A 25,565-nucleotide genomic window follows, 5' to 3' on the forward strand; every position below is an offset into this window, starting at 1 on the left:
GGATCGCTGGAGGTCAGGAGTTCGAGACCAGCCTGAGCAAGAGCGAGACCCTGTCTCTACCAAAAAAATAGAAAGAAATGATTTGGACAGCTAAAAATCTATATAGAAAAAATTAGCCGGGCATGGTGGCGCATGCCTGTAGTCCCAGCTACTCGGGAGGCTGAGGCAGTAGGATCGCTTAAGCCCAAGGAGTCTGAGGTTGCTGTGAGCTAGGCTGATGCCACGGCACTCACTCTAGCCGGGCAACAGAGCTAGACTCTGTCTCAAAAAAAAAAAAAAAAAAAAAAGTTCCTCTGTCCACTAACAGCAAATTTGTGAACAAATTTGTTAGCTGCCTCAGAAATCCAGAATTTTGAATTTGATTATCTTCAGGTTTCGCAAAAGAAACCTTGCCTTGGCAGAAAATGAGAGGTAAAAAGAGTGGTGATCAGTCAGTCACCTTTTCCTTCTGTCCGCCAGTTTAGATAGGAATCAGTTCTGTAATTGCAGGAAAGAACAATCACAAGCAGTAGGCTCCCTACCAAAGTCTTACGATATTATGTCTAAGAGTTCAGCTATTCAACAAATTTCTAATAAGGGTCTATTATGTGCCAAGCTCTGGGATAGGCAGTGGGTATACAGCAGGAACCAAGCAGACAGAGTCCCTGCCCTCAAGAAACCAGCATTCTTTGGCTGGTCCGAGTGCAGTGGTGTTTATAACTAATTGATCACAGCCAGTTCCAGGTTCCTTTGTTCCTTCTGCATTCCCACTGCTTCACTTGATCAGCCTTAAAAAAAAAAAAGCATTCTGGTGGGGCAGACAGCAAAAAAAAAACAAAAAAACAAGGTAATATATTAATATCAGCTGGTGCTAAATGCTATGGAAAAAAAGCAAGATAAAGGAGATGGATATTGATGAGAGAGGTACTTTTTAATAGAGAGGAGTCAAGAAAGAGAAGTAAGATGGTAAATATTTGAAGAGAGACCTGAGGCGGGAGGTGGAGGGCAGAGAGAGCCCTACAGGCAGAAAGAGCAGCAAACACAAGGGCCGCAAAGTGGGAGAGTGCTTGGTGGGCCTGAGGACTAAGCCTTGGAGCATTGCTACATTTAAGATCAGAGGGATGAAGAATCAGCAAAACAGAAGTGCTTGGTGAAGCAGAAGAATAAAAAGGTACTTGGATGCCAGGTGAAGAAGCTGTTTCTAGGAAGGAGGTGGTAACTAAGTCAGATTCTGCTGATGGGTCAAATAAGGTGAGAATGGAGAATTGCTGGATTTGGGAGACCCTGATGAGCTGTTTGAGTAGAGTGGTGGGGACAAAGTCCTTATTGGAATAGGTTCAAAAGAGAACACCCTGAGTCCAGATAACTCTGGAGGATTTTGCTCTTAAGGGAAGCAGAAGAATGATATGGGATCTAAAGAGTAGTGTGGGACCAAGGGATGGTGTTTTTTTTAAATGGGAGGTATTAGTGTATGTTAGTAGGCTGGTGGGAACTGTCCAGCAGCCGTGAAACAACTGTTTACGCAGAAGAGAGAGAGGAGTTAGAGTAGCTGAAGCAACATCTTGAGTGCATGAGCAGGGTTGTGATGGAGTATGCAAATGCAGAGATTGAGCTAGGAACAAGACAGTCATCCGCAGTGTTGGAAAGGAAGTGTGTCGTATAGTTAGGTACAGTTGGACAGATGGAGAAGCAAGTAAAACCAGCAGGCCACCAGGACATCCACTTCCTTTCCTTTTCTTGCTTTGATTTCTCTCCTTGCTTCTGGCATCTGCGGATTTCCGTTTCTTTCACCTGCATTTATTTTTTTTTATTTTTTTATTTCTGTGGTTTGGTGGGATACAGGTGAGGTCCTTGAGTTAGTCCAGTGTGTCATGTTCCTGGAAGTCAGAAATTAAAAATAGATCCTTTGAGAGAGTTTGAGAAGCCTGATGTTAGAGGAAAAAAAATTATACGCAGAGAGCTTTTAACATCATGATTGAAAGTATTAGTATATACAGTTGTGCTAAATGGTAACATATTTGAATGTTTAAAAGAATTCTCTAGCCTTTTAATTATTTAAGCCTTCTTAGTTATAAAGTAAATTAAAAGGTGGAAGGACTCATCTGGGTAAATAAGCATAGATCTGTGGAAATAGTAGATTTATTTGTCAAAATAAAAATATATTTATCATTTTTCTAATTGTAAAAGGAGTACGTGTTTATTGTAAAGTGTTCCAACAGTTATAGAAGTCCATAAAGTGAAGTCAACTCTTTCTCACTTTATCCCCAACCCATTCCACCTTACAGAGAGAACCACAATTAATAGTTTGTAATAATACTTCCCAGATTCTTCTGTGTATATTTGATCCGTGTTTGCTTCCAACTCAGCTATTTGATCTGTTTTCAACAGAGAACTAAATAAAAACTGCCTGCTGGCAACAGTGATTTCCAAATCTAATCTAACTTACAAGTATTTTTCAATTCAGGGGCTTTATAAAAATGCATATAATTTAAATTCTGCAGATTAGAACAGCCTGTCTCAGAGTGAGTACTTAAGAAGGACAGGGCATAAAACAGACCTTTGTTTCAGAATGTAATGTTCCTTTGATACTGACATAATGAAATGTCAGCGTTAGCTTTTGACTTGCAGGTCCTCATGATCACTGAACAGTAAGTACATTGCAGTTCTAAAGACTGTTTGCTTATTTTAGGAAATACAGATTTCTACTGAGCACATTTTTGGGTACTTTTATAGGAGAATGAGGTACTAAGAGAGAAGCGTGAAGCTGTGGATCACAGTTCTCAGCAGGAGGAAAATGAAGAAAGGGTGTCAGCCCAGAAGGAGAAATCACTACAGCAGAATAATGAAGATGAAAACAAAATAGCAGATAAACCTGACGGGGAGGCAGAAAAGACCACTGAGTCTAGAAATGAGGTAAGCAAGTCCAAATAGTCCAGCCTTGCCCTTTTGGCTTTAATGTAGATTTTATGGCGTTGACAACTTGTGTTGAGACTGAGCATGTAATTGTGCTCTACTCTTAGCAAGTCTCATATATGAAAATATATGTGTCTTTAAATTGTGGGAGTAGTAATTTGATTTACAAGCAAATCGGCCTATAGAAGTGTTTTCTCTGGTTAAACTCAAGATTTTGTGTGGGTATCTGCACACATCCCTCCAGGAACTTGACAGCAGGTTTTGCTAGTTGTGTTTGCCAGAGCAAGGGATAAAGAGATGGCGGGCATGCTGAACCTACTCATCTTCAGCCAGCTACCTGAACAGGCAGCCAGGCTGGCCAGGTCCGGGAGAGCAAGCCAGAGGACCAACTCTCCAGGCAGATGACCCATGATTCCAGCTAAGGCTGGGGCTCGAATCTTTGTTCAGGCTCCCAGCAGGCCAAGCTGAACCACTGGGCACCCAGGAGCCCACTTTGTACCTCTGGCCTAGACTAAGGGCCAGGCCTAGTGGGACCACGTCCTTGGCTTCTCATTGTCTGACCACACCCGCTATCTGTGAGAAGAGGTATAGAAAGATGAACTCCAGGAGCCAGGCTGGTGGGATGCATTCTTCCTGCAGCCTGTGCTTCCCCCTCTCCTTTGACTTGGGCCATACTCTGGTTTCCATTCAGCCCTGCTGCTGAGGTCCTGCCCACAGCCTGGCCTGCACTTCCCACAGACCTTTAACCACATGGCACTGCCGCCTGCTTCAGCATGTCCCCTCCCCAGGAGGTGGAGTTCGGGCCCTGTGCCTTGAACACCCTTGGGCAATAGAGAGTGCCATATCCTGGCCCTTCTCAGACAGCCCATCATCATGGCAGCCTTGACCATATAATGTCACATCAAACACTACTTGATTTTATGGCGTGAAATCAGAAAACAGCTTTGTTCTCTCTGCCTACCCACCACTCCCCTGCCCTCTCCAGCCTGTTCTAACCTGTTTTAGGGGAACTAGTTGTTCCCTACCCTTTGGGTGAAATCTAGGGCAGGCTCCATGACTTCTAGATACTCAGATAAAAATTCTTCTGGTCATCCCAGTGCAGCAATTGATACGAATAATCCAGTGTAATTCTCAAAAATTCTTCTAGTAAAATTCAGCTTCCTCCCTCCTCCCATCTTGTCTGCTGCAGCCTCAGGGCCTGCTCTATTTCCCCAATCCTCAGATTAGGCTGCTCTCTCTGGGAGTGTGGGGTGCTAAGAATTCAGGAAAGGTGCCACTTGACTGGCACCAGTGTGACATTGTTTCCATTGACTGTGGGCTACATTTAACTAAAACTCTTTGTCTGATGGGCACTTTCATTTAGTAGGTTCTTTACAGACCCCTGCCCCCGCGGCTGGGGAGTCCTTCACTTGCCTTTCTCTTGACAAGGGCAGATGCAGCTCCCCGCTCCAGCTGGTCCTATAGGACTCCTTCCTGAACATTCAGTGGCAGGTGGCCCTCTCAACCACTTGCTGGCTGTCAAGCATCTGGCCCTGGAAACATACCCTTCACACCTGTATCAGTTCAGTCACTTCCCTAACCACAGCCCTTGCCTGGCCTCTTCTTGCCCTCTATATTTCTCAGACGAGAGTGGGACAGTAAGCTTAGCTCTGTCCCCAAACTTCAGGGAGCACACTCCAGGTTCTAAGTAGTCTCCTTGAGGCCCTTCTTGCTGTTTTTCAGGTGAGAGGAAGCGGCCAAGAACTCACCCCAAGGAGCCCTGGCATTATCACTCCCAAACCTCTGCAGCTTCAACCCTTTCCTAACCTTCGCAGCCTAGCATTTCACCTTCAAATGCAGAAGTAGCTGGTTGTGCTTTTTTCCAGTTGGCATTCTCCCCAGCTCCTGTCACTTACCTAGGCTTTGTATTTCCTCATAATTCATGTACCCTTGGTGTGGCTTTAGCACCTCCCCTCCCCACGCCCTATTGTCAAATCAATGCCGATGGACTTTTACATTTAAATAGTGAAAGAACCATATTTATTTTGAAAGAGACAGCATTTCAGCCCACTTTCCTGAGTGCCTCACAGTTAACTGCTTTGAGGGAGAAGATGTTTTACCACAGTCTCTCTACCACTTCTTTATGCTTAGTTGTCTACTGCCTTGTGCTGTTGGTTAGTTTTCCTCCCGGGTATGTCTTTGTCTTTGCTCCCTCACTGGGCTTACCAGCAAAGTGGGAACTGATTTCTCTACTTCTTTAAATGACCTGTAGTAACTAATCCACTGCTAGACAGACAAGAGGCACTCATTAAATATTAATGAGGAGATAGGTGAAGTAAGAAGCTTCCTTGGAGAGAATTTAAACTAGATGTGATGTAAGACAAACATCAGTTTGGATAAAACTTTTCGGAAACACATCAGTCACACAGCAGCATCTGTGCCTCAGCTCTTAACCAGGCCCGGCTTCTCCCCACGCACCTCCGTGTTCCAGCTGTCCCGTGTGTTCAGTCAGTATTCACATCACATCGTTGTGCACTGCAGACCACACACTTCTTACAGTAGCTCTGACAATATAGTCATCATCTGCTCTTTCATCAAGATATTACTTGGTAGGTGCTTTTACAGTTGAAATTTTTTTAAAAAATGAGTTATTGGCCAGTGAATCACTGGCATTTCCATTCTTTCAGGTGACAACTCTGGAAGAATATCTAGGAAACGGGGACTGAGATAATTCTATCCATCCATTAGAAATCAACCACAAAGCTAGATAGAGGGTCTGAATCCACATTACCATCACCAACAGGAATCCTGAGCCAAGAAAGTAAGTTCTAGAAAATGATATAAACACTGGTCCTTGTAGAGGAAAGTGCCAGACTGTCTAACAGTTGGTAACCCTTGGCGTCTGGGACTCCTACAGAAACAACTCCCAACAAAGCTCATCTTTTAAAAACGACAAATAAATAAATAGCCAGTATATGCAAAAAAGATCAATATTCACAAATTCTCTGGAAAAGACTCTAAAATCGAGGTGTTTAAATTGTTCAAGGTAAAGGAACAGAATCTACAAGGCAAGAACAGACTATCATGAAAAAAGGGAAAGTGGATGTAGAGAAGAGCCAAGATGAAATTCTGGATTTGAAAAGTGTAGTCATTTTAGTTAAAAAGAGTGGAAGAGGTGAACAGCAGATCAGATGTGACTAATAAAGAAAAGGGTAAATCAGAAGACATAGTGAAGGAAGTTACTCAGGATGTACCTGAGAAGGATGCAAAATATGAAATAAAAACTGAGATAATGATAGAATGAGGAAATCTAAGAGACCCAGAAGGAGACTAGAAAATTTGGAAGAAAAGCAATGTTTAAAATGAGTTTATAGCAAAATACTTCCAGAATTAAATTAGTCCTCAGATTAAAGGAGCACACAGAGTCCCAAGCAGAGTAAATAAAAACAAATTAAGTTTCAGACCTATCAAAGTGAAATAGCAGAATGTCAAAAACTAAAAAAAAATCTTTTAAATTACCTAAGAAAAGATTCACTGTAAATAACACTAAGAACAAACTTACTAATACTAATAAATTCTATAAGACAAAGTACTGGGAGAAAACATTATTTTTACCAGTTAACCTATCATTTAAGCATGAAGGCAAAATAGTAAGTCTAGATAACAAAAACAAAGGGAGTTTACTACTCAGATCCACTCTAAAAACAACTCTCAAAGGAGTTCTTTCAACAATAAAGAAGCTAAACTATGAATGCAGGAGTGAGATGTAATGATGAGTAAGTTGATAAAACATTTGGATAAATATAAAATAAATATTGACTGTAAAAATTATATAATTTTGTAACCAATTTGGAAGGGCTGGCTGTGGAGGGCCAAATAAGGTGAAAGTAAAAATACTAGCCAAAAATTATATATGGAAGATGGACAGGGCAGGAAGAGATATACTGATTAACTTTTTGTCCTTTTTTTCTCCACGTTCTAACTGATCAACTTTTGACTTTAAGTGTGCATGTCGACCAGGCATGGCAGCTCACACCTGTAACTCTCCAGCTTTGGGAGACCCTGGCAGGAGGATTGCTTGAGGCCAGGAATTTGAGACCAGCCTGGGCAATATAGCCAGACCCATCTCTACAAAAAAATTAAAAACTTAGCCAGGCATGATGGCAAGCACCTGTAGTCCTAGCTACTCGGGAGACTGAGGTGGGAGGACTGCTTGAGCCCAGTTTGAGGCTGCAGTGAGCTATCCACTGCAAGCTAGCCTGGGCAACAGAGTAAGACCTTGCCTTTTAGGGGGAAAAACAAGTATGCATGTTAAAATATTAAGACACTAAAAGAAGAGGAATAGAATGTAAAACTTTCAAGACTATATTTTTAGGGATGATTTCTATAGTATGTTACTAGGATGTAAAACTTCCAATTTTAAGGAACTATATAGGGATAAAAAATCCAGCATGGAGTTAAGATCCGGGTATCCTTTAAAAATTAAGCCTAAGCCCCAGGCGACCACTTCATTCTTTTAATTTATGTGAAGTATGATGCACCTTTTGTGTTTTTCTACAGAGACCTCTAAATGGGACAGATACATCTTTCTCTCTGGAAGACTTATTCCAGTTGCTTTCATCACAGCCTGAAAATTCACTGGAGGTAATTGGAGGCTTGACTTTTTATCTTTGCAGGAACATATCTGCACTGACCTCTTTGTGAATAAATATAACCTTTTTACTTGGATAATACTGTAGTTTAAAGTAATACTTATTAATATGTATCACGTGTGTATTATTTAAGCACACAGACTTGTTTACTTTTTATAGAAACACTTCAACTTTGGAGAATTAACCAAATATATATTCCATTCCTCCTTCCAAATAATAATCCCAAAGGTATAATCAAATTTAGACCATTCATGGAATATAATATGGAGGTTTCTCAAAATAGGGCCAGGTGCAGTGGCTCAGGCCTATGATTCTAGCACTTTGGGAGGCCAGGGTGGGAGGATTGCTTGAGGCCAGGAGTTTGAGAGCAGCCTGAGCAAGAGCAAGACCCTGTCTCTACAAAATATAGAAAAATTAGCTGGGTGTGGTAGCATTTGCCTGTAGTCCCAGCTACTCAGGAGGCTGAGGCAGGAGGATCGCTTAAGCCCAGAAGTTTGAGGTTACAGTGAGCTATGAGGATGCCACTACACTCAAGCCTGAGCAACAGAGAGAAACCCTGTCTAAAAAAAAAAAAAAAAAATAGAACTACCATATGATCCAGCAATCCTACTACCACTACTGGGTTTTTTAATCTAAAGGAAAGAAAATCAGTATATCAAAGAGCTACCTGCACCCCCATGTTTATTGTAGCACTATTCACAGTAGACAAGATATGGAATTAACCTAAGTGTTCATCACCAAATGAATGATATAGAAAATGTGGTATATATACACACGATGGAATACTATTCAGCCATAAAAAAGAATGAAATCTTGTCATTTGCAGCAATGTGGGCTGGGCATGGTAGGTCATGCCTGTAATCCTAGCACTCTGGGAGGCCGAGGCAGGAGGATTGCTTGAGCTCAGGAGTTTGAGACCAGCCTGAGCAAGAGTAAGACCTTGTCTCTAAAAAACAACAACAAAAAATGCAACATGGATGGAACTGGAGGTCATTATGTTACGTGCAGTAAGTTAGATACATATTCATAAGTTCTAGTGTTCAATAGCACAAGAGAGTATACTTAACCATAGTTTATGTATATTTCAGAATACCCAGAAGATTTGAAATGTTCCCAACACAATAAAATGATAAGTGAAATAAGTCTTTGAGATGATGGATATCTTAAATACCCTCATTCCATCATTACACATCATGTGCCTGTATCAAAATATCACATGTACCCCATAAATATGTATAGTTATATATCAATAAGAAAATTTAGACTATTCATATTGATGCAAAATGGTAAACATTTGACAAACTAAGGCATAGCTTTTTCTGGTAGCATTTATGTCTTACAGTTTATTTTGTTTACGGAGTCTTAAACAATCTCTCCCCTCACAAACTATTTCACTATAGCTTATTATCTCTGACCCAACAGCTAGGATGAGACTTGCATCTTGTTATAAAGTATTAAATTACAACAAGGTTATAAAAATGAGATCAAGTTTTATACTAACCTAGGTAAGCTTTCTAAATTTCCAGTTTATTCAAAGAAATGATTCTTTTCCCTAAGTATAGTATATTCTGATTTGGACTCACACCATGTATTATGTTGCTTGTATTTTAAGCAGAGTCATTTATAGCCAACAGCGTATCCCTGTTTTGTGTAGAGGAATTGACAAAAGTGAGGAAAGTTATATTAGGTTATACAACAAATTTTGAAACAGTTATGCATATCTAAAGTGCTTTTATCCCTTCCTTTTTCAGGGCATCTCACTGGGAGGTATTTCTCCTCTTCTAGGCAGTATCAATGATGTCATGAATTCTTCAGCACATTATAATGTAAATTTTAGCCAGGCTATAAGTCACGATGTGAATCTTCATGAGGCCATGTTGCTGTGTCCCAACAGTACATTTAGAAGAGATCCAGTAACAAGGACTTCACAGGCACAAGAACCATTTCTGCAGTTAACTTCTCATACCATCAATCCTGACCAAACCCTTAGTGGAACTAGTTTGACAGGATTTCTCCCACCTGTTGACAATCAGAGGAGGAATCTAACAAGCCAAGACCTACTATATGACCTTGATGTAAATATATTTGATGAGATAAACTTAATGTCATTGGCCACAGAAGAAGATTTTAATCCAATGGAAGTTTCCCAGCTTTTTGAAGAACCAGATTCTGATTCTGGCCTTTCTTTAAATTCAAGTCACAACAGCATCTCTGTCACCAAGTCTAATTCTTCTCATTCTGTGTATGATGAAGAAGGTGCTACAGGTTATAGCAGTGACCTTGAATCTCTTTCCCATCATGACTTAGAAGGGGCTGTAGGAGGCTACTATGCAGAACCCCGTAAGCTTTGTCACATGGATCATAGGAGTGGTTCTGGTTTCCATGGGGATCTTACATTTCAACATGTATTTCATAACCACACTTACCACTTACAGCCAAGTGCACCAGAATCCACTTCTGAATCCTTTTCGTGGCCTGGGAAGTCACAGAAAATGAGTAGGTACCTCGATGACACAGACAGAAACTTGAGCCGTGATGAACGGCGTGCTAAAGCGCTGCATATCCCTTTTTCTGTAGATGAAATTGTCCGTATGCCTGTGGATTCTTTCAACAGCATGTTAAGTAGGTACTATCTGACAGACCTACAAGTCTCGCTCATCCGTGATATCCGACGAAGAGGGAAAAATAAAGTAGCTGCTCAGAACTGTCGTAAACGCAAATTAGACGTAATTTTGAATCTAGAAGATGATGTATGTAACTTGCAAGCAAAGAAGGAAACCCTTAAGAGAGAGCGAGCCCAATGTAACAAAGCTATTGACTTAATGAAACAGAAACTGCATGACCTTTATCATGATGTTTTTAGTAGGTTAAGAGATGACCAAGGTAGGCCAGTCAATCCAAATCAGTATGCTCTTCAGTGCAGTCATGATGGAAGTGTTTTGATCGTACCCAAAGAACTGGTGACCTCAGGCCACAAAAAGGAAACCCAAAAGGGAAAGAGAAAAAGTGAGAGAAGAAACTGAAGATGGACTCCATTATGTGGATAAAGTAGTAATGTTCAAACTTAATCTGGATCACAAACCATTGAAATTGCTTCAAGTGTTACATCTTTTAAGTACTGCTACCTGAAGCACTCAGGAAGGCTACATTTTGAAGTTTATAGAGACAAATATTTTGAACTTCAAGATGGTAACTTATGGGGAATTTATAGGAAGTCACAACTTTTCACAAAATCCTCATACTGCATTGTATAAAAGACTCATAAATAGTTATGTTTAAAGAATAGAGTAATATGAAAACCTGGTATGACTTACCAGTCACTTTGGCAACTTTTTTTTTTTTAATAAGATGGTCTCTTCAAAAAGAGCACAGGGTTAGATCTAATTGTTTTAAGATGTATTTGTTTTTTATTACTTAAAATGTAAAGTAGCCTTATTTCCACCTTGTTAGCACTGTAGTGGGCTTTTCAAAAGCTATTTTAATTTTTATGAGTATTTAACTTATAAATTTTTCTTTCTGTGGAAATAAATTTTATATTTGAATGGATTAAATTTTTCCCTTTTATACAGAAATTCCAAGCAAATTTACCTTAGATATTTTCCCTCCAAAATCATTCGAGAATATGAGTGAACATCTTGCAAATAGGGCAGCATAGTGAAAATTTGTTTTAATTTACACAAATTGATCAGATTCAAGCCAGATTGATGTCAACAAAGTATGCCAAACTGGTATGGCAACCCCCCCCCCCAACTTCACACACAGATTACATGAAATCAAAACTAAAAATGGCCAAGCTCTGAGCCAAAGTGCCAAAACCAAAAACTTTAAAATACTAGAGTGCATTAGGCCTGAGGGCAAAGACCTACAGCCACTGGGAATTTAGAGCACAGGCCTCTCTGTGCCCTGTAACCAGAGATAGAATGGAGCTGCCTGCATAGAAACAGAATTCCTTGTGTATATTTTTAAACCCATGGGGTCCTTGGTCAGCCCATAGGGATGGCCTAACATCCTAGGATACTGAGATCTCACCAAAGTCACCAAAACATTACAAGCTTTAAAAAAAAAACAAAAAACCAACAGTAAAAGGAAGTCAATAGATGAACACACAGATTTTACAACCAAAGAACTAGAAATAGTGGAAGCGTCTGAAAGGCATTTAAATGTTGGCTAACAAGGGCAAAAAACCGATTTGAAAGTAAACCAACTAGTGGTTAATCCTAGAAATAATGGTATGTGAAATGAAAACCATTTCAGAAGTTTATTTGAACAGTAAACAGGAGATTGTGAATTTTCTGAAGATAGCAATGACCTCACCCAGATTGTCAAGTTTGGGGAACATCAAGATTTCAACATGTACTGTTAGTCTGATGCTTAATTTCCAAATTTTCAGAATTAAGGTTCTCAGATGTTATTTCTGCCGTAGAAATCGCTGACTTACGATGCAGAATATCAGAAGTCATAAAAAGTATTTACTTTGGGTCACAGATATTTATACAGTCTGGACTTCTATGGTTGAAGTTCTTTTTCCTTTTTAAAAGTTGGGCATAGGCATTTCTTCCAAGCCCTAGGTTTTGCCAGCAAATACTTCTAGATGGAAACATTACCCTTCCACAACCACTGCTTTGTTCAGTGATCACTTGGGCTGTTAGCAGGCTTTCTTCCAAATGTATTAAAAACTTCTGGTTATTTATATTACTTCCGGGCACATTAAAACAAAAATTGTGTCTACAAAGTAAAATCCTACAGTATCAATTTACTTTTAAGTTTCAAAACTGGTCTAAGTCTATTCATATGAGTGCCTGCTTGCCAGACTCGGTATTCTTTTCAAACCCCTGAAAATATCAAGGGAAAAAAAAATACAGTGGAGAAAACTGGGAGTATGTTCATGATTGAAATTCAAACTATAAAATTTTAAGTCTAAGGTATTTACTACTGTTGTTCCTCTGTATCCCTGGATTCAACTAACTGCATATGGAATAATTTTTTTTTTTTTTTTTTTGGAAAAAAAGATGGTTGTGCCTGTGATGAACACAACTTCTTTTTGCTTATTATTCTCTGAACACAGCGTAACTATTTACCTAGCTTACCCCTCGTATTAGGTACCAACCTAGAGGTGATTTAAAGTGTATAGGAGGATTGCATAGGTTATGTGCAAATACACCATTTGATATAAGGAACTTGAGCATCTGTGGATTTCTGCCCAATACACCAAGGGACTGCAACTGATGCACTGTGACCAAAGGTCAAGAAATCATGCTTTCAATGGCCAGGTCCACAAGATCTAACTTGCCATAGAGTAGTTTGCTAACCAGAATAGGTCACCTCCAAACATACTGGATTCAGGGCATGTAAACTGAAGCTGATCAACAATAATACAATTCTAACAGTGGAGAAACCTCATGTTAAGACTTTAGTGTACACTGAAAAATTAATCTGAAAGCTAAGGGTTGACTTATTTTATTGCTAGCCAGTACCTTAGTTCAACAGTGGTAACAGCCATCAGCCCACAACGGTGTTGTGCCCCAAGCATTTTCAAATCATGTGATGTAGGGCTTACATGCAAAACAAGAACTGCAAAATCTGCAATGTCTATCCTTGTATGTTAGTAGCCTTTTCTAGTATGCACCTTTTCCCCTCCTGAATTCAGTGGGTGTCCCCAACCTCCCACTTCAGTTTGGACTGATCCCAATATAAACGTCCTTCCTTACCTATAAAAAATAAAAACTGCTACCCATTAAGTGATTGCACTGCCACGAAATTACAGTTGTACAAGGAAGTTAAAGTGAAATATGGTAAAACCACCCACCATGTGGACATTGCCTTTATTAAAACCCTCAAATTTCCTTCTGGTAGCAGTCAGCAGATGGCCAAGTTGAACATCTTCACAGGTGAGACCAGATTAAAGGTCAACTATGTATGCCCCAAACCACTGCTTGAGGTCCCTCTGAAAGGTGCCTTCAATTTCAGCACTGGCCTTCAGAACACAAAACGTTAGCATATGGGTTGTATGCAAGAGCATAAGACCTTTGTTAAAAGACATCACTTCCAAACCTTAAAGACTGAGGTTGAATAAAATTAAGCTGAGAATATACTTCGGGAGTCCTGAGATTAATGATGGTCTCTACCTTCTACAAAAGAAACCAACCCATACTTTTCAACTACCTATTAGTAATCAACTCAGACTTCTTTTAAAGCCTCCATAAATTAGCTTCCAATACCTGAAATTTAGGCCAAGACTAGATTCTTAGACCAAATTTGACCATAAAAACCTTGTAATAGGTGAAAAGCCCAGTTTCATAGAAACGCATAAAAACCTAGGAACAGCTTCAAAAACCATCTATGTCAATTAGAACCCTCCCACATCGTGTGATCATTAGAGACAAAGTGTGGTCGTGTTTGTCTTAAGTTCTTCCTTGCTCTCTTGAATCATTCACTGAGAAGGTAACAGACATCCGTTACTATGTCATCTTGAATGTTAATTTCCACCCCAACCAAGTTTTTTTTGTGACCGCAACCTTGAGCTTTAGCCAGAATCACACACGTTGTTCCAGATGCTGAAGAGTATGTTGCTCTGTAGTCCTTTAAGTAATGAGGTAATGATAGCAATAATACACACAAGTAGGTTTTCTTCTTTCAGTGTCTCAAATAAAAAAAAAATACCTTAAATTCAGCAAAATGATCAGTGTACACACAGGAAAATGTCTGCTGAATATTCAACATTACCCACATGGTTAGTAAACCCTTACCTTCATAAACCAGTTCATTTCAGCCTATTGTGCATCACCCAATCTTTTCCTATCATTTGTAACATTCCCTTGGCCTTGCTAGTTGAGTTAGGTATTTGAGGTGGTACATTATGAACTTACTTGCTTCTTCAAAGTTCAACTTTGTGCCAGACGTTTTTAAACCTTCAAAATTAACTTTGAAGTGTTCATGCAATAGTGATGGATGCAGCTACTATTTCAAACAGAAAACAGCTCATAGCCATTAGTTTGACTTACCTGTGATAACCTATTTTATCAAAATAAACTGTAATTGAAAAAAGTTAACTTTGCCCTTGTTTTTCTGGTTTCTTTGATTTCAGGTAAATGTCCAAACAGGAAAGACTATTAAATTTTATCCAAGAAGTTTAACCCTTTAAAAAGATGACCACTGATGTTCATCTAAGTGTAAAATGCAAAAGAACTAATTGATATTCGACAAACTAGTATGAGAGACTTTAACCTTCAGTGCTTTGCATAGCCAGATACTTTGGACCACTCTAGCTGGTTAATTTAAAATTCATGATTTCAAAACATCACCAGCAATGTTAAACATACAGGGTAAAGTCAGGAAACTGCATCAGTATTCAAACGCTGAATATACAGTACATAAAGAATAGCATTTTATTAGGGACAGCCAATAATGTCCACAATGCTCTTCTTATTTGTGTATTAATATTGAAAGAAACTGTAAATATGCATAGCTTTGTGAAACTGCTTTAAAAATTTAGGGGATAGCGATCTTTTAGACAACTGTATGTTCATAGAACAAGATTGACACATTATGTGTAAACATTACACCAAGTATTTAGATACAAAAGTATTTATTTTATAAACTTTATATTTAAAATAGAATTTTAATCTATCTACTCACAAAACCTAACTTAAAACACGATACATTTATCTCTCTAGCTGATTTGATGTTACTGTTTTACAAACAACACTCATTTTGTAATTGTTTTATATCAAGAACCTGAACTAAATGAAATTTGTTTTATCAGAAAACATTTCCCTTTTATCTTAAAGAGTGCTTTTTAAATGAAGGCACCAACAAGAACTACTTTCAGATGGTACAGAATTTCTTATTTCTTGAAGACTCTGTGGTTGACCACTTCTTCATTAGTTACCTGCAGCAAGACACCTTCCTGCCAAAGGAAAAAAAAAGTATCTGAAGAAGTTTATCATGTTTGTCCAAAGAACCTAAATAACTTCAGTGGTGGTCTTAGGATCAAAGAAGACTCACTGGTGCATACAGTGGAATAAGCCCTGAATATCACATTCCTGAAAAGGCAATAAAGCCAGGCAATCAAACTCCAATGACATTTAGTTTAAGAAATGAAATTCAGCAGCCAACCTACATCTTTCTTCGGGGTAGGACACTGGCAAGAATTACTACATTTAAACCAAACTATTTAGTACTGGATACATACAAGATTTATAATGTAGAACTTTACTCATAAGCATAAACTATTATCTGAAAGTAGATTCAACCATTTTGCCCCTACCTTCTCTTTCAGCCTCGTGATAAGCATGTAAAGCTAGAACCATAAAGTAACAGAACAAATGTCTTTATTTAAAAAAAAAAAAAAAAACTCTAATTCACTGGAAATGCTTGATCCAAGAAATGTGAATACACAAGGATGTAACGATGGGAAATCTCATGATTTATTCAACTTGCAGCCTAACTTTTACCTACCATTTTACTACCAACACCACTGAAGGAACCAAGAAAAGCTTTATTAATGATCACTTGGCTTGCCTCAGCTGTTGAAATGAAGCACTTTACAGTCTTTGTGGCAGCAGAATATACTTGTCCATGGCTCATATCAATGCTAAAATTCCAGCAGGGAAAAAAATGATATGTTAAGCACCTGAATCTTCATGGAGGGGGGAGGGGGTGGGAAAGAAGGAAAAAAAGGGAAAAACAACCAAAATAATTTAAGTAAATGACAGATTGGAAAACAGGGTTTAAAAAATTCTCTTGAGTTTATAAATTGTTAAACTCAATTTATAGCTATGTTAAACTACATAAGAACCACTATACTGAAAGACCATTGAAGAGTAGTATTAGTTTATCTTTTAGGGAGGAAAATTAAGAAAGGAAAAGTAAATAAGATCTTACCTAAAGAAGTTTAACTGAAGCTTAGAACTATTTTGCTCTACACCCTCAGCTTTCGTTGGCATCCTTATAAACTACTGTAGTTAAAGCTTTGTAGAAACAGCGCAGTTTTTTAAGACTGGCTGAACTTAGTAGCCGTGTCAAGAGTTCTCTTGTACTAGACCTGTGTCCCTGAAGAGTACCTCGCTGGGGTTATTTCCTTTCCTTGCATTGAAGAAGCAGCATCTAAAAGATCTAAAAAGGTGTTTCTCCTTGCAGAGATATCCCTTAAGTTAACTACATAATTTAATCCTGATGAATTGCAGACAACACACTTATATCTGACCAGCATTTATCTTATACAAATATACAACAGCTTTGCAACGGACCTTAATTATACTACCCACTCCTTAACTTATTTAAAATAAAAAGTCTATAATTACACAATTTCCTTTAGAATTATTTTATTAAATCATAAATGTACAACAGCTTCTTAACTCTACACACGCACTTAAATTTTTTAAAGGAAAAACGTTATGTCTTATTACACCATGATCCTGGCTAATAGCTTTTCAAAACTTTGAGAAAAATCTTAAAAAAGGTTTCACATGTCACCTGAAACTTACAAATTTAACATTATCAAAGAAGGAATGCTTCTACACTCTTACAAAGACCACTAGAAAGAAACAACAATTAAAAAGCTAAGAAACTGTCTCAAAGGCATTTTTTTTTACAATCCTTCCTCCACAGTAAGGTAATGTTATTAAATAATCCAATCCATTCACAAAATGGCTCTCTGCATCTGCTCTGGTGTCTTCTGCCATATCACTGCATATTTATGCATGACTGAGATAAGAGTTTCCTTAACATTGTTATTTCGATAACCTGAAGCTGTTCTGTTACCTCTGGGCTCTCATCCTCTCCTATTTATACAGTGAAGCCTGTTTCAACAGAAGTAAAGAGTAAAAAAAAAATAGGTTATGAAATTATCCATCTAACCAGATTTTAAGGAAAGATAACATGATCCTAAAAAGCTTTTACTCCTGCAGCTAAGTCTCCCAAGACAATAATAATTGTAAAACTCAAAAGCTACTTACCCATGGCAAATTGGAAGAAGCTCAATATCGGCTCCTCCCACCATAACCCCCACTTCCTCCACTGCCTCCAGGACCATAGTTTCCTAGAATTGTTGGAACAGCAAAAGAAAACAATCTTACTTTGATTTCCCAGGATCAGCCTAATACGTGATAGTTAATTCTATTTTATACCCATTCAGCCTTTAAAACAAGTAGATCATAACCTAATGTTCCCAATTAGCCAAATTGCTTGGGAGATAAATTACCCACGTTCATAGACATCTTTTCTTACAATCTTTAATACATTTTTCTGATGATATTTTTAAAAAGGTCCTCTCACCATTATTTTGGAGAAAGTAAAAATTTTAGAACTGTATCAAGAACAAAATACATATAAAATCGTTAGTCCTACTAAAAACTTTTTCGAAAATTAAGCTAAACTGGTTTGAATAAAAGCATAGTTATTTTTTAACTTTCAAAGAGGTTCACCATACCAATTTATACCACTTGCAATATGCTCAGTGATTGACTTTCTCCATAAGTACTTAGACAAGGACAAAGAAAAAAAAAACCCCATCAGAATTATCTAAACTACCTTCCTCAGTCCAAAATATTTCACCAGCCACCTCCACCCACCCCAATCCCTAATCTGATGTTACAATTATTTGCTGATGTACTTCTAGAGATCTCTGCAAAATGCCTTTAATTCAGTAACACTGTATATAATACGAGAATTACCCAAATGCAAACATACTTAATATGTTTAAATCATGAAAGACTAATCTTTTAATCACACAAAAATGTGAAGAATCTCTATTTATTAATTACCTCCACCATATGGTCCCCCCATGTTCCTGCTACCACCAAAGTTTCCACTCTTCATTGGACCATAGTTAGAAGGTTGCTGGTTATAATTTCCAAAATCATTGTAATTTCCACTTCCATAATTTCCTGTAAAAGAAATTGGAGTATGGAGCATAATGGACCTCAAAATAAAACAAACATTACACCACTAATACATGCTGAGTACTCAGAAAATCCCACATATCACAATATATGCAAAACACCTATCTACAGTTTTTAAAGGCATCTAATGACAACAGTGAAATGAAAAATCAAGTGTTAAAAGCCATTAATTCCACTCCAAATTCCCACAAGAATTGCAGGTGAATTTATTACCTCCTCCATAGTTGTCATAACCACCTCCGTAGCCCCCACCCTGGTTGCCATATCCAGGTCCTCCACCACCATATCCTCCTCTTCCTCCTCCATAACCAGGGCTACCTCCAAAATTGCCACCTATTATAAAATAAGCCTTTAAGTAATCACTTAATATTTTCAATTCCATTTGAACTGTCTTATCACACCCACTTCCAGCTTTCCAAAATACATATTTTCATAAATATATTCCCTCCACAAAATCTCTTAAGGGCTGAATACCTATTATCCTTGGCAAACATTTGAGGGGTAGGGTGCCTACCCACAGCCAACAGGGTAAATCACTGACAGAGACTTTTAATACCTGTAATACCACAGCATAAACCATTTATAGAAACTTAAATACCTGTAATACCATAGCTTTCCCCTAAAACTGAAGATATTAAGGATCCCTCTTGAAGGCATTTTGAAATACGTGTGTATTTTGTGTAAGGATTGTGAGGAGCAGATTAGCAGTATGGGCTAGGAGACAGTAGAACAGCCACTTCCTTCCTACTGGTCCAAAATATTAAATTCCCAATTCATGTTTCCCTATGAAATGAATTACTGTGTCTCTTTCCTAAACAGTATTGTTCAGTTCCCTCTCCAAAGTAAATCTGGGGAGAGGACCAGAAATTTGTAAACATTCATGTAAATCAAAACTTATTCAATCTAGCGCCTTAGAAAGAGAAAAAAAAACTTCTCAAAACTGGTACACCAAGTCTCAAATTATTTACAAGTCGTAATTTTAAATTAAAATTAAAGTTTCCAAGTAACATTGGAAAGGTGAGATACAGAACTTAGTTATGCCTAGTAAATGGCAAAACCAGAGCTAAAATCTACTGCTAGCTCAGTTTTAAAATGTCCCTTTTCTTATTAGGACACCAGTCAGGAAGTTATCAACCCCTTTTCTGTAATCCAATGAAACTCATCATTTAAAGCTGTCACTTATGTGTAACAGTGGCTCATAACCCTATCTGTAGCCAAGAGCACACTTACATATATTTTGAATTCCTCAGGTTACTTTTTAGATGTTCTTCTGGGAAACCCATTATCTACTTGAGGGCTAAGACAAGAATTATTCTTACATATCCTTCCCTTCATGTGTTGATCTCAGTCAATTCCCGTATTCTATACCTTTCCAGTACATAAAAATCGTATTTTGATCCAATTTGTTTGCTTGAGAAACAATGGGATAGAATGATGGCACTTTTAAATTCTCATTTAAAATCCATTGATGATTTTGCACTATATTCCTTAAGTTATAAAATAGCTAAGATGCAAATTTATAAACGAAAAGCAAAATAACTGAACCACTATCACCTAAGCCCATTATAAGGGGTAAAATACAGAAGACTTTAAAAGCTGATGGATAAACATACAACGCAGTTAAAGTCACAGAAGTCAAAATAAAAAAAACTGACCTCCAGGTCCTCCTCCATACCCATTATAGCCATCCCCAAATCCACGTCCACTTCCATATCCATCTGTGAGGAAAAGAAATGATTATAAACTGTTCACCCTACTCAATTTTTAGAATTCATTCCCTCCACATTCTGTTAGTAACCCCAAGGAGAGGTGAGAACCTTAGGATGGAACACCCTTGCGTGTACTAGTTTATTCATAAAAAGAAAAAACCATGAAAACGCAATTAAATCTTATTACCAAGACAATGGTCTTTGGGCTTGGACTGAGCAAGCTCAATTTAAGAGATCCCATTTGTTTACACATAGGAATGACAATGGATGGGGCACCAAAGCGTTTCTTGTTGGCACTTCATTACGTTGTTATCTATTCAGATAAATAGACCTGGTATTAATCTCTTTTACCTTTTAACTGCGATTCATCCTATTTAAGTCTTAAGGACAGCCTTTTAATTTAGACTGGATTTCCTGATTCTAATTAAAACTTAATCACAGCAATATTTTTAATCATGCACATTCAGCCTTTAATTTAAACACTTAGAACCTGAACTTACCAGATCCTCCTCTAAAGTTACTTCCTGGTCCTGGTCCAAAATTTCCACCACCACCTCGAGAATCTCCAAAACCAAAGTTGCCTACAATAAATGTCCTAGTTAGTAGCAAGCACTTCCACAAATAAAAAGAAAGAAAAAACAGAATTAATGAAGTTACCTCCTCTTCCACTCCTAGAACTTTGAACTTCCTGCATTTCTTGTCTGGACAAAGCCTTTCTTACTTCTGCATTATGACCATTGATGGTATGGTATTTCTGCACTGGAATAAAAAAAAAACAAACAAAACAAAAAACAGACTCCATTAATCAACACTGCAATAGTAAAAAAAAAAAAACCACAGAAAGTTCACCTTTTAATTAAGGTGTAGATAACATACCCTAAGTTTAACATATGTTAAAAGCCACACACCTATAGCGCCTATAGACACTTACATACAATTTTATCCACAGGATCATGGTCATCAAAAGTAACAAAGCCAAAGCCTCTTTTCTTTCCAGACTGCCTATCAGTAATAATCTCAATGGTATCGATTTTTCCATACTCCTCAAAGTAATCTCTAAGGTGATGCTCCTCAGTATCTTCCTTAATTCCACCAACAAACAGCTTCTTCACAGTTACATGAGCCCCTGGTTTTCCAGACTCCTAAAACGGTGGGGGTCAGAAGAAAAGTCATCTTGACACAAGAAACCACAAGCATGATTGAAAGCATACCACATTTGTACCACATACGGCTTCTATCTACCTTATGATAAAACACCAGACAAAGGAAGCTTTTAAGAGCCCAGTCTTTTGGAAAATAAGTTAGCTTAAGGAGGAAAAGGTCCAGAAACCCAACATAGCTTTAATAAGGGAAAAAACTAATTATTTCAAAAACCACTCAGATTTTCCACATGTTATGTTTTGCTTACCTCTCTTGCTACAGCACGTTTTGGCTCAACCACTCTCCCATCAATTGAATGAGGTCTTGCAGCCATGGCAGCATCAACCTCAGCCATGGATGAAAAGGTTACAAAACCAAATCCTCGTGATCTTTTGCTTGCAGGATCCCTCATTACCTTGAAAACCAAAGGGTAAACTTTAATACTTGATCTTATTTTTGTTATTAAACTACAACATGAATTACAGGAGTTTTTCTAGAAACACTGCCTTATTTTCTGCATGATTCACTGAACATAAAGCAAAAAGACTAGTGTCTGCATTCAGAATTTCATTAACTCACATACCACACAGTCTGTAAGTTTTCCCCATTGCTCGTAATAGTTCCTCAAACTTTCTTCTGTGGTTTCAAAGCTTAAGCCACCAATAAAGAGTTTACGGAACTGTTCCTTTTCTCTCTGCAAAGGAAAACACCATTTCAATTTTTATTTACATTTTCTCTTCGTATGCAGGAAATTAAATTCTTAAATATGAGGTGACCTGCTGGCAGAGTACCTTTTTCCTCTCCAAAGGAACAGTTTCTAAAGTTTTCTGGGGGGGAAAAAAAAAACTTACATCAAATTTAAACCATATGTTAAACTGCATATTAGTTGTGTTACACCAAAAATATTGCCTCAGCTGAACTATACAAATTTCAAAGTCATTAATGCTTGATCTAAATCTACAACATTAAATTATCTTGAACATATTTACTATCACTTAAATTTTTTAAAAACACTTTCTGAGGATAAAGGAACAAATCTATCCTGTAACTAATGGGTCACTAAAGAATTCTTATAAATATTTTCATCATTCAAGCCTATTGCCTAAAAACACAATAGTTAGCTTTTACCCAATTTAGATTTTTTTTAAAATATAAAAAGTAACTCTTGGTTCCTCATGACCCAAAGTCTACCATTTATTTCAGGATTCAGTTATCTGAAAAGAGATTTCTTTCCCTTTAACTGCCCCCTCTGGTGGCGATTTTAAGTTCTCTCAACCAAAAAAAACTAATAAACTAAGTTTCTCCATATAATGACTGTCAATTAAGAAAAAATTTAAAAATTCAAGATATACATAATGACCTTAAAAATAGCCTCTTATTAACCCAAACTAATTTTTAAAACCAGCAGCACCTAAAGCTTAAAAAGTTTAACTAACATATTGGTTTTCTGGTAGGGACTCATTATTATTTAGGAGACAGTACAGAAAAATCTGAATTACTATTCAGCTAACTGTACGTACAGTAAAACACATTCACCTGGAGTAAATTCATTAAAGATAATCGACTCATTAAATACAGTGAAAGCTCACTCTTACTGAACTTAAGTGGCCATCTGGTGTAAACACAGCACAAGACAAGTGACTCAAATTTTACAAAGGAAAAAAATCTGAGCTGAAATCTTAATCTGCAAATCAGTAAGCAAATATGCTGCACTGAACAGCGCTTTATTTTGTGAAGTTAAAAAAACAATGAATCAATTAGATAAACTACCTCACTAGGTAATTACCTAGGTAAGGTAACTAGGTTTAAAAAATGAAAAATCTGTTTAACATAGAGGACATGACATCCAGAATCAACTGCTATGAATGCACAATGCAAACTAAAAAGGTCAAATGTAATTCTTAATGCAAGAATCTTGTCCCTGGCAAGCAGTATTACTGCTCTAAACCCACAGTTCTAATGGAGGTTCTCCCTCCATGCATACTTTTCCAAGTGTTCAAATATACACTGGTAGGAGGAACCAATTCAGCCAGATTTTTTTCCTGTATAGTTCAGAGTTTTCAGGATTCTGAAAATTTAAAAGGAAAAACTGAAATTATCAAACTAGCTCCTATAAGACGTTCAAATAACAGTCTTTTAAAATGATTACTTGGCAAATTGATAATCTGGATTTTCCAGCTAGTTTCATCTATTCTAAATATCTATACATAACGCTTCTCTAAACCCAAAAGAAGATAAAGTACATCTACAAGTCTTACAAATCACTAACAAAAAGCAAAAACTCATTACTTACCTCACATTTTCCAAACTTACCCGACGTCCACTATCGATTATAAACAAAGTTATTTTATAAATGTGCTTAGGGTCAAGGGTCAAAGAAAGTTATCAGATAGACCCCCTTCGCTCGAGCCCTTACGTTTATCAATGTAACGATCAACCATGATTGCAAACACAAATGAGAAAAGCAAGTGACAAATTTCAAATACACAGTGGCCCAGGCCTGAAACAATTTTGTACATAAATATACACGCATTATTAAAGCGCTGAGCCATGTTTTAACCACACTACAACTAAAGATAAAAATCACCTTTTCACCTTCCTCATAACTTTATCCACAAAAATCCACGGTTTTGTTTTACCCAGCAAACATTAAACTTCCCAATAAAAATGTTACTTAAAATATGAATTTCTACAATTTAAACGGAATCATTCACGGCAATAAAGGATTCTGAGACTACCCCTCCCCTCTAAACAGCCTCCCTTCCTCACTGCCACTCTCGTACTCGGTGCTAATTTAAAGGCTCCAAGTTTTTTCATTTCTTAGTTTCTTGCGACTCAGCTGCCCTTTTAATCACTGCAGACCCACACAAAACCGTTACCCAAAGAAAGAACAGGAAAACATAAAACGGTTTCTTTACAATTTGGCTCGCGTCAAAGGCGGCCCAGCGCCCTAGGCCGTAATACCTTGTCTTAAACCGCGCCAGCAAGCCCCGGAGCCCCCCCGCCCGCTCTTCTGTGAGGCTTCCGAACGCAATGGCGCCATTTCATCGAGGGGAAGGCAGAGCGCCTTTAATGAGGTGCGCAGGACTCTAAACCTCCAAGCTCACAAAACACTCCACACATCCACCTCGAAACGGTATGAAAACGGCCCGAGAAGAAAGAAACATAGTTAACCACGTCTCTGATTCGATAAAGAAATCAAACTAGTAGAACTGGGAGAGTTAAAAAGAAAAACGCTGCGAGGAAGGAGAGACATGAAAATGGCGGCCGCCAAATCCGGTTCCCGGGAGAGAGGGGGAGGGGAAGCGCCGCAGACTCGCTCACGGGGACCCGATGGCCGCCGAAACGCTCCCCGCGGAGACGCCGGGGCCCCCAAATCAGCGTGCTTTACAAAGGGTATAAGAATTCCCGCTTCCGCGCCTCACTTTTACTAAAGCGGGGCTGCGTCCGCCATGTGGAAGTTCCCTTCCCCCACCCCCAGTACAGGGAAATGGCGCCGGGAGGCTGAGGGTGGGGAAGGTGTTTGTACACTCAGGCCTCCGCTATCGACCCTCTTAAAAATATCTCCAGACCAACCGCTACTGAGGCGCCCCGATTTCCGGCCGCTCTCCCACGGAGGCAGCTGGCCGACTTCCACTGAGGCGCCAACGGCCTCACCATACCCTTTCCAATAACTCATTGATTTCAAACCCGTTACCTCCATCGCGGACTCAGTCGCTTCAGCCCGATTTCCCGCAGCCGAGCGAGATGAGAGAGATCTCCGCGGACGAACACGAACCGGACTCGTCCTGGCGCTGTAGTGAGAACTGCCACTGGTCGAGAAACAACGCCGCTAGGAGCACCTCCACACGGGACCCGGCGCTGCTGCTACTGCCGCTAGAGCCGCTGCCGCCGCTTTTCTAGAACCTTCCCCCCGACCAACGCGTCTTCCTTACGTCAGGCCGTTGCGTAAACGCCCTAACCGCCGCCAATGGCGGGAACGCTCTACACCCTCCTTACGCCAAGTACGTACCCCTTTCCCGCTTGTGGCCAATAACAGTGCTTGACGTCACTTGCGTAAATGGGGTTAGTGAATTGCGGAAGGCTCGAGTCTTGGGTGTTACTTCCTCTCTGAATTAGCTCCAGCCCCCGCCTTAGCGCAGGGCAGGTGAGAAACGGTCGCGCAGTTTGAAATAAACGCTGTCGGGAGGAGCTTAATCCGCAGCCCGGAGGTCCAGCCCCCTCAACCCGGGAGGTGGTCCCTGAAGCTACGCCTTTGACAGGCCTCTTAGTTCTCCCGCCATAAAAATCTT

The 25,565-nt window shown here is 38.7% G+C and overlaps 2 protein-coding genes across 7 annotated transcripts in view; one reads left to right on the top strand and one right to left on the bottom strand.

The window, feature by feature from the left end:
* NFE2L3 (NFE2 like bZIP transcription factor 3) overlaps window positions 1-11,066 on the top strand; it is a 28,248-nt gene extending 17,182 nt beyond the window's left edge. The window contains exons 2-4 of the mRNA XM_045564505.1: window positions 2,713-2,892; window positions 7,432-7,515; window positions 9,275-11,066. Coding sequence (XP_045420461.1) covers window positions 2,713-2,892; window positions 7,432-7,515; window positions 9,275-10,546 — 1,536 coding nt within the window. The 3' untranslated portion in view covers window positions 10,547-11,066. The remainder of the gene's footprint in view (window positions 1-2,712; window positions 2,893-7,431; window positions 7,516-9,274) is intronic.
* A 4,025-nt stretch (window positions 11,067-15,091) lies between these two features.
* HNRNPA2B1 (heterogeneous nuclear ribonucleoprotein A2/B1) lies at window positions 15,092-25,505 on the bottom strand. Of its 6 annotated transcripts, none has more exons than XR_006738167.1 (13): window positions 24,971-25,505; window positions 22,065-22,100; window positions 21,857-21,967; window positions 21,542-21,688; window positions 21,065-21,275; window positions 20,791-20,892; window positions 20,634-20,714; window positions 20,080-20,142; window positions 18,638-18,757; window positions 18,287-18,409; window positions 17,480-17,562; window positions 16,044-16,116; window positions 15,092-15,429 (listed from the first exon to the last, which is right to left on the bottom strand). XR_006738167.1 is itself a non-coding variant. In XM_045564507.1 (12 exons), exons 1-11 carry the CDS (start codon window positions 24,974-24,976, stop codon window positions 17,501-17,503), a joined length of 1,062 nt encoding a protein of 353 aa, XP_045420463.1. In that variant the 5' UTR covers window positions 24,977-25,505; the 3' UTR covers window positions 15,092-15,429; window positions 17,480-17,500. The 6 variants fall into 6 exon arrangements, 4 of the variants coding, with proteins under 4 accessions (XP_045420463.1, XP_045420462.1, XP_045420464.1 ...); XR_006738166.1 differs by having other exon boundaries at window positions 15,981-16,116; XM_045564507.1 differs by lacking the exon at window positions 16,044-16,116.
* Between the last annotated feature and the right edge of the window lie 60 nt (window positions 25,506-25,565).

This window comes from Lemur catta, chromosome 11 (genome assembly GCF_020740605.2).
Source record: "Lemur catta isolate mLemCat1 chromosome 11, mLemCat1.pri, whole genome shotgun sequence".
NCBI lineage: Eukaryota > Metazoa > Chordata > Mammalia > Primates > Lemuridae > Lemur > Lemur catta.

Bases quoted from the DNA above. Each gene is read 5' to 3' on its own strand.
- HNRNPA2B1 (XM_045564507.1), bottom strand. The intron at 21,276-21,541 runs GTAAGCAAAACA...CCACCGTTTTAG, and splicing joins AACGTGCTGTAGCAAGAGAG to GAGTCTGGAAAACCAGGGGC. The intron at 17,563-18,286 runs GTAATTAATAAA...CAACAATTCTAG, and splicing joins GGGGGGACCATATGGTGGAG to GAAACTATGGTCCTGGAGGC.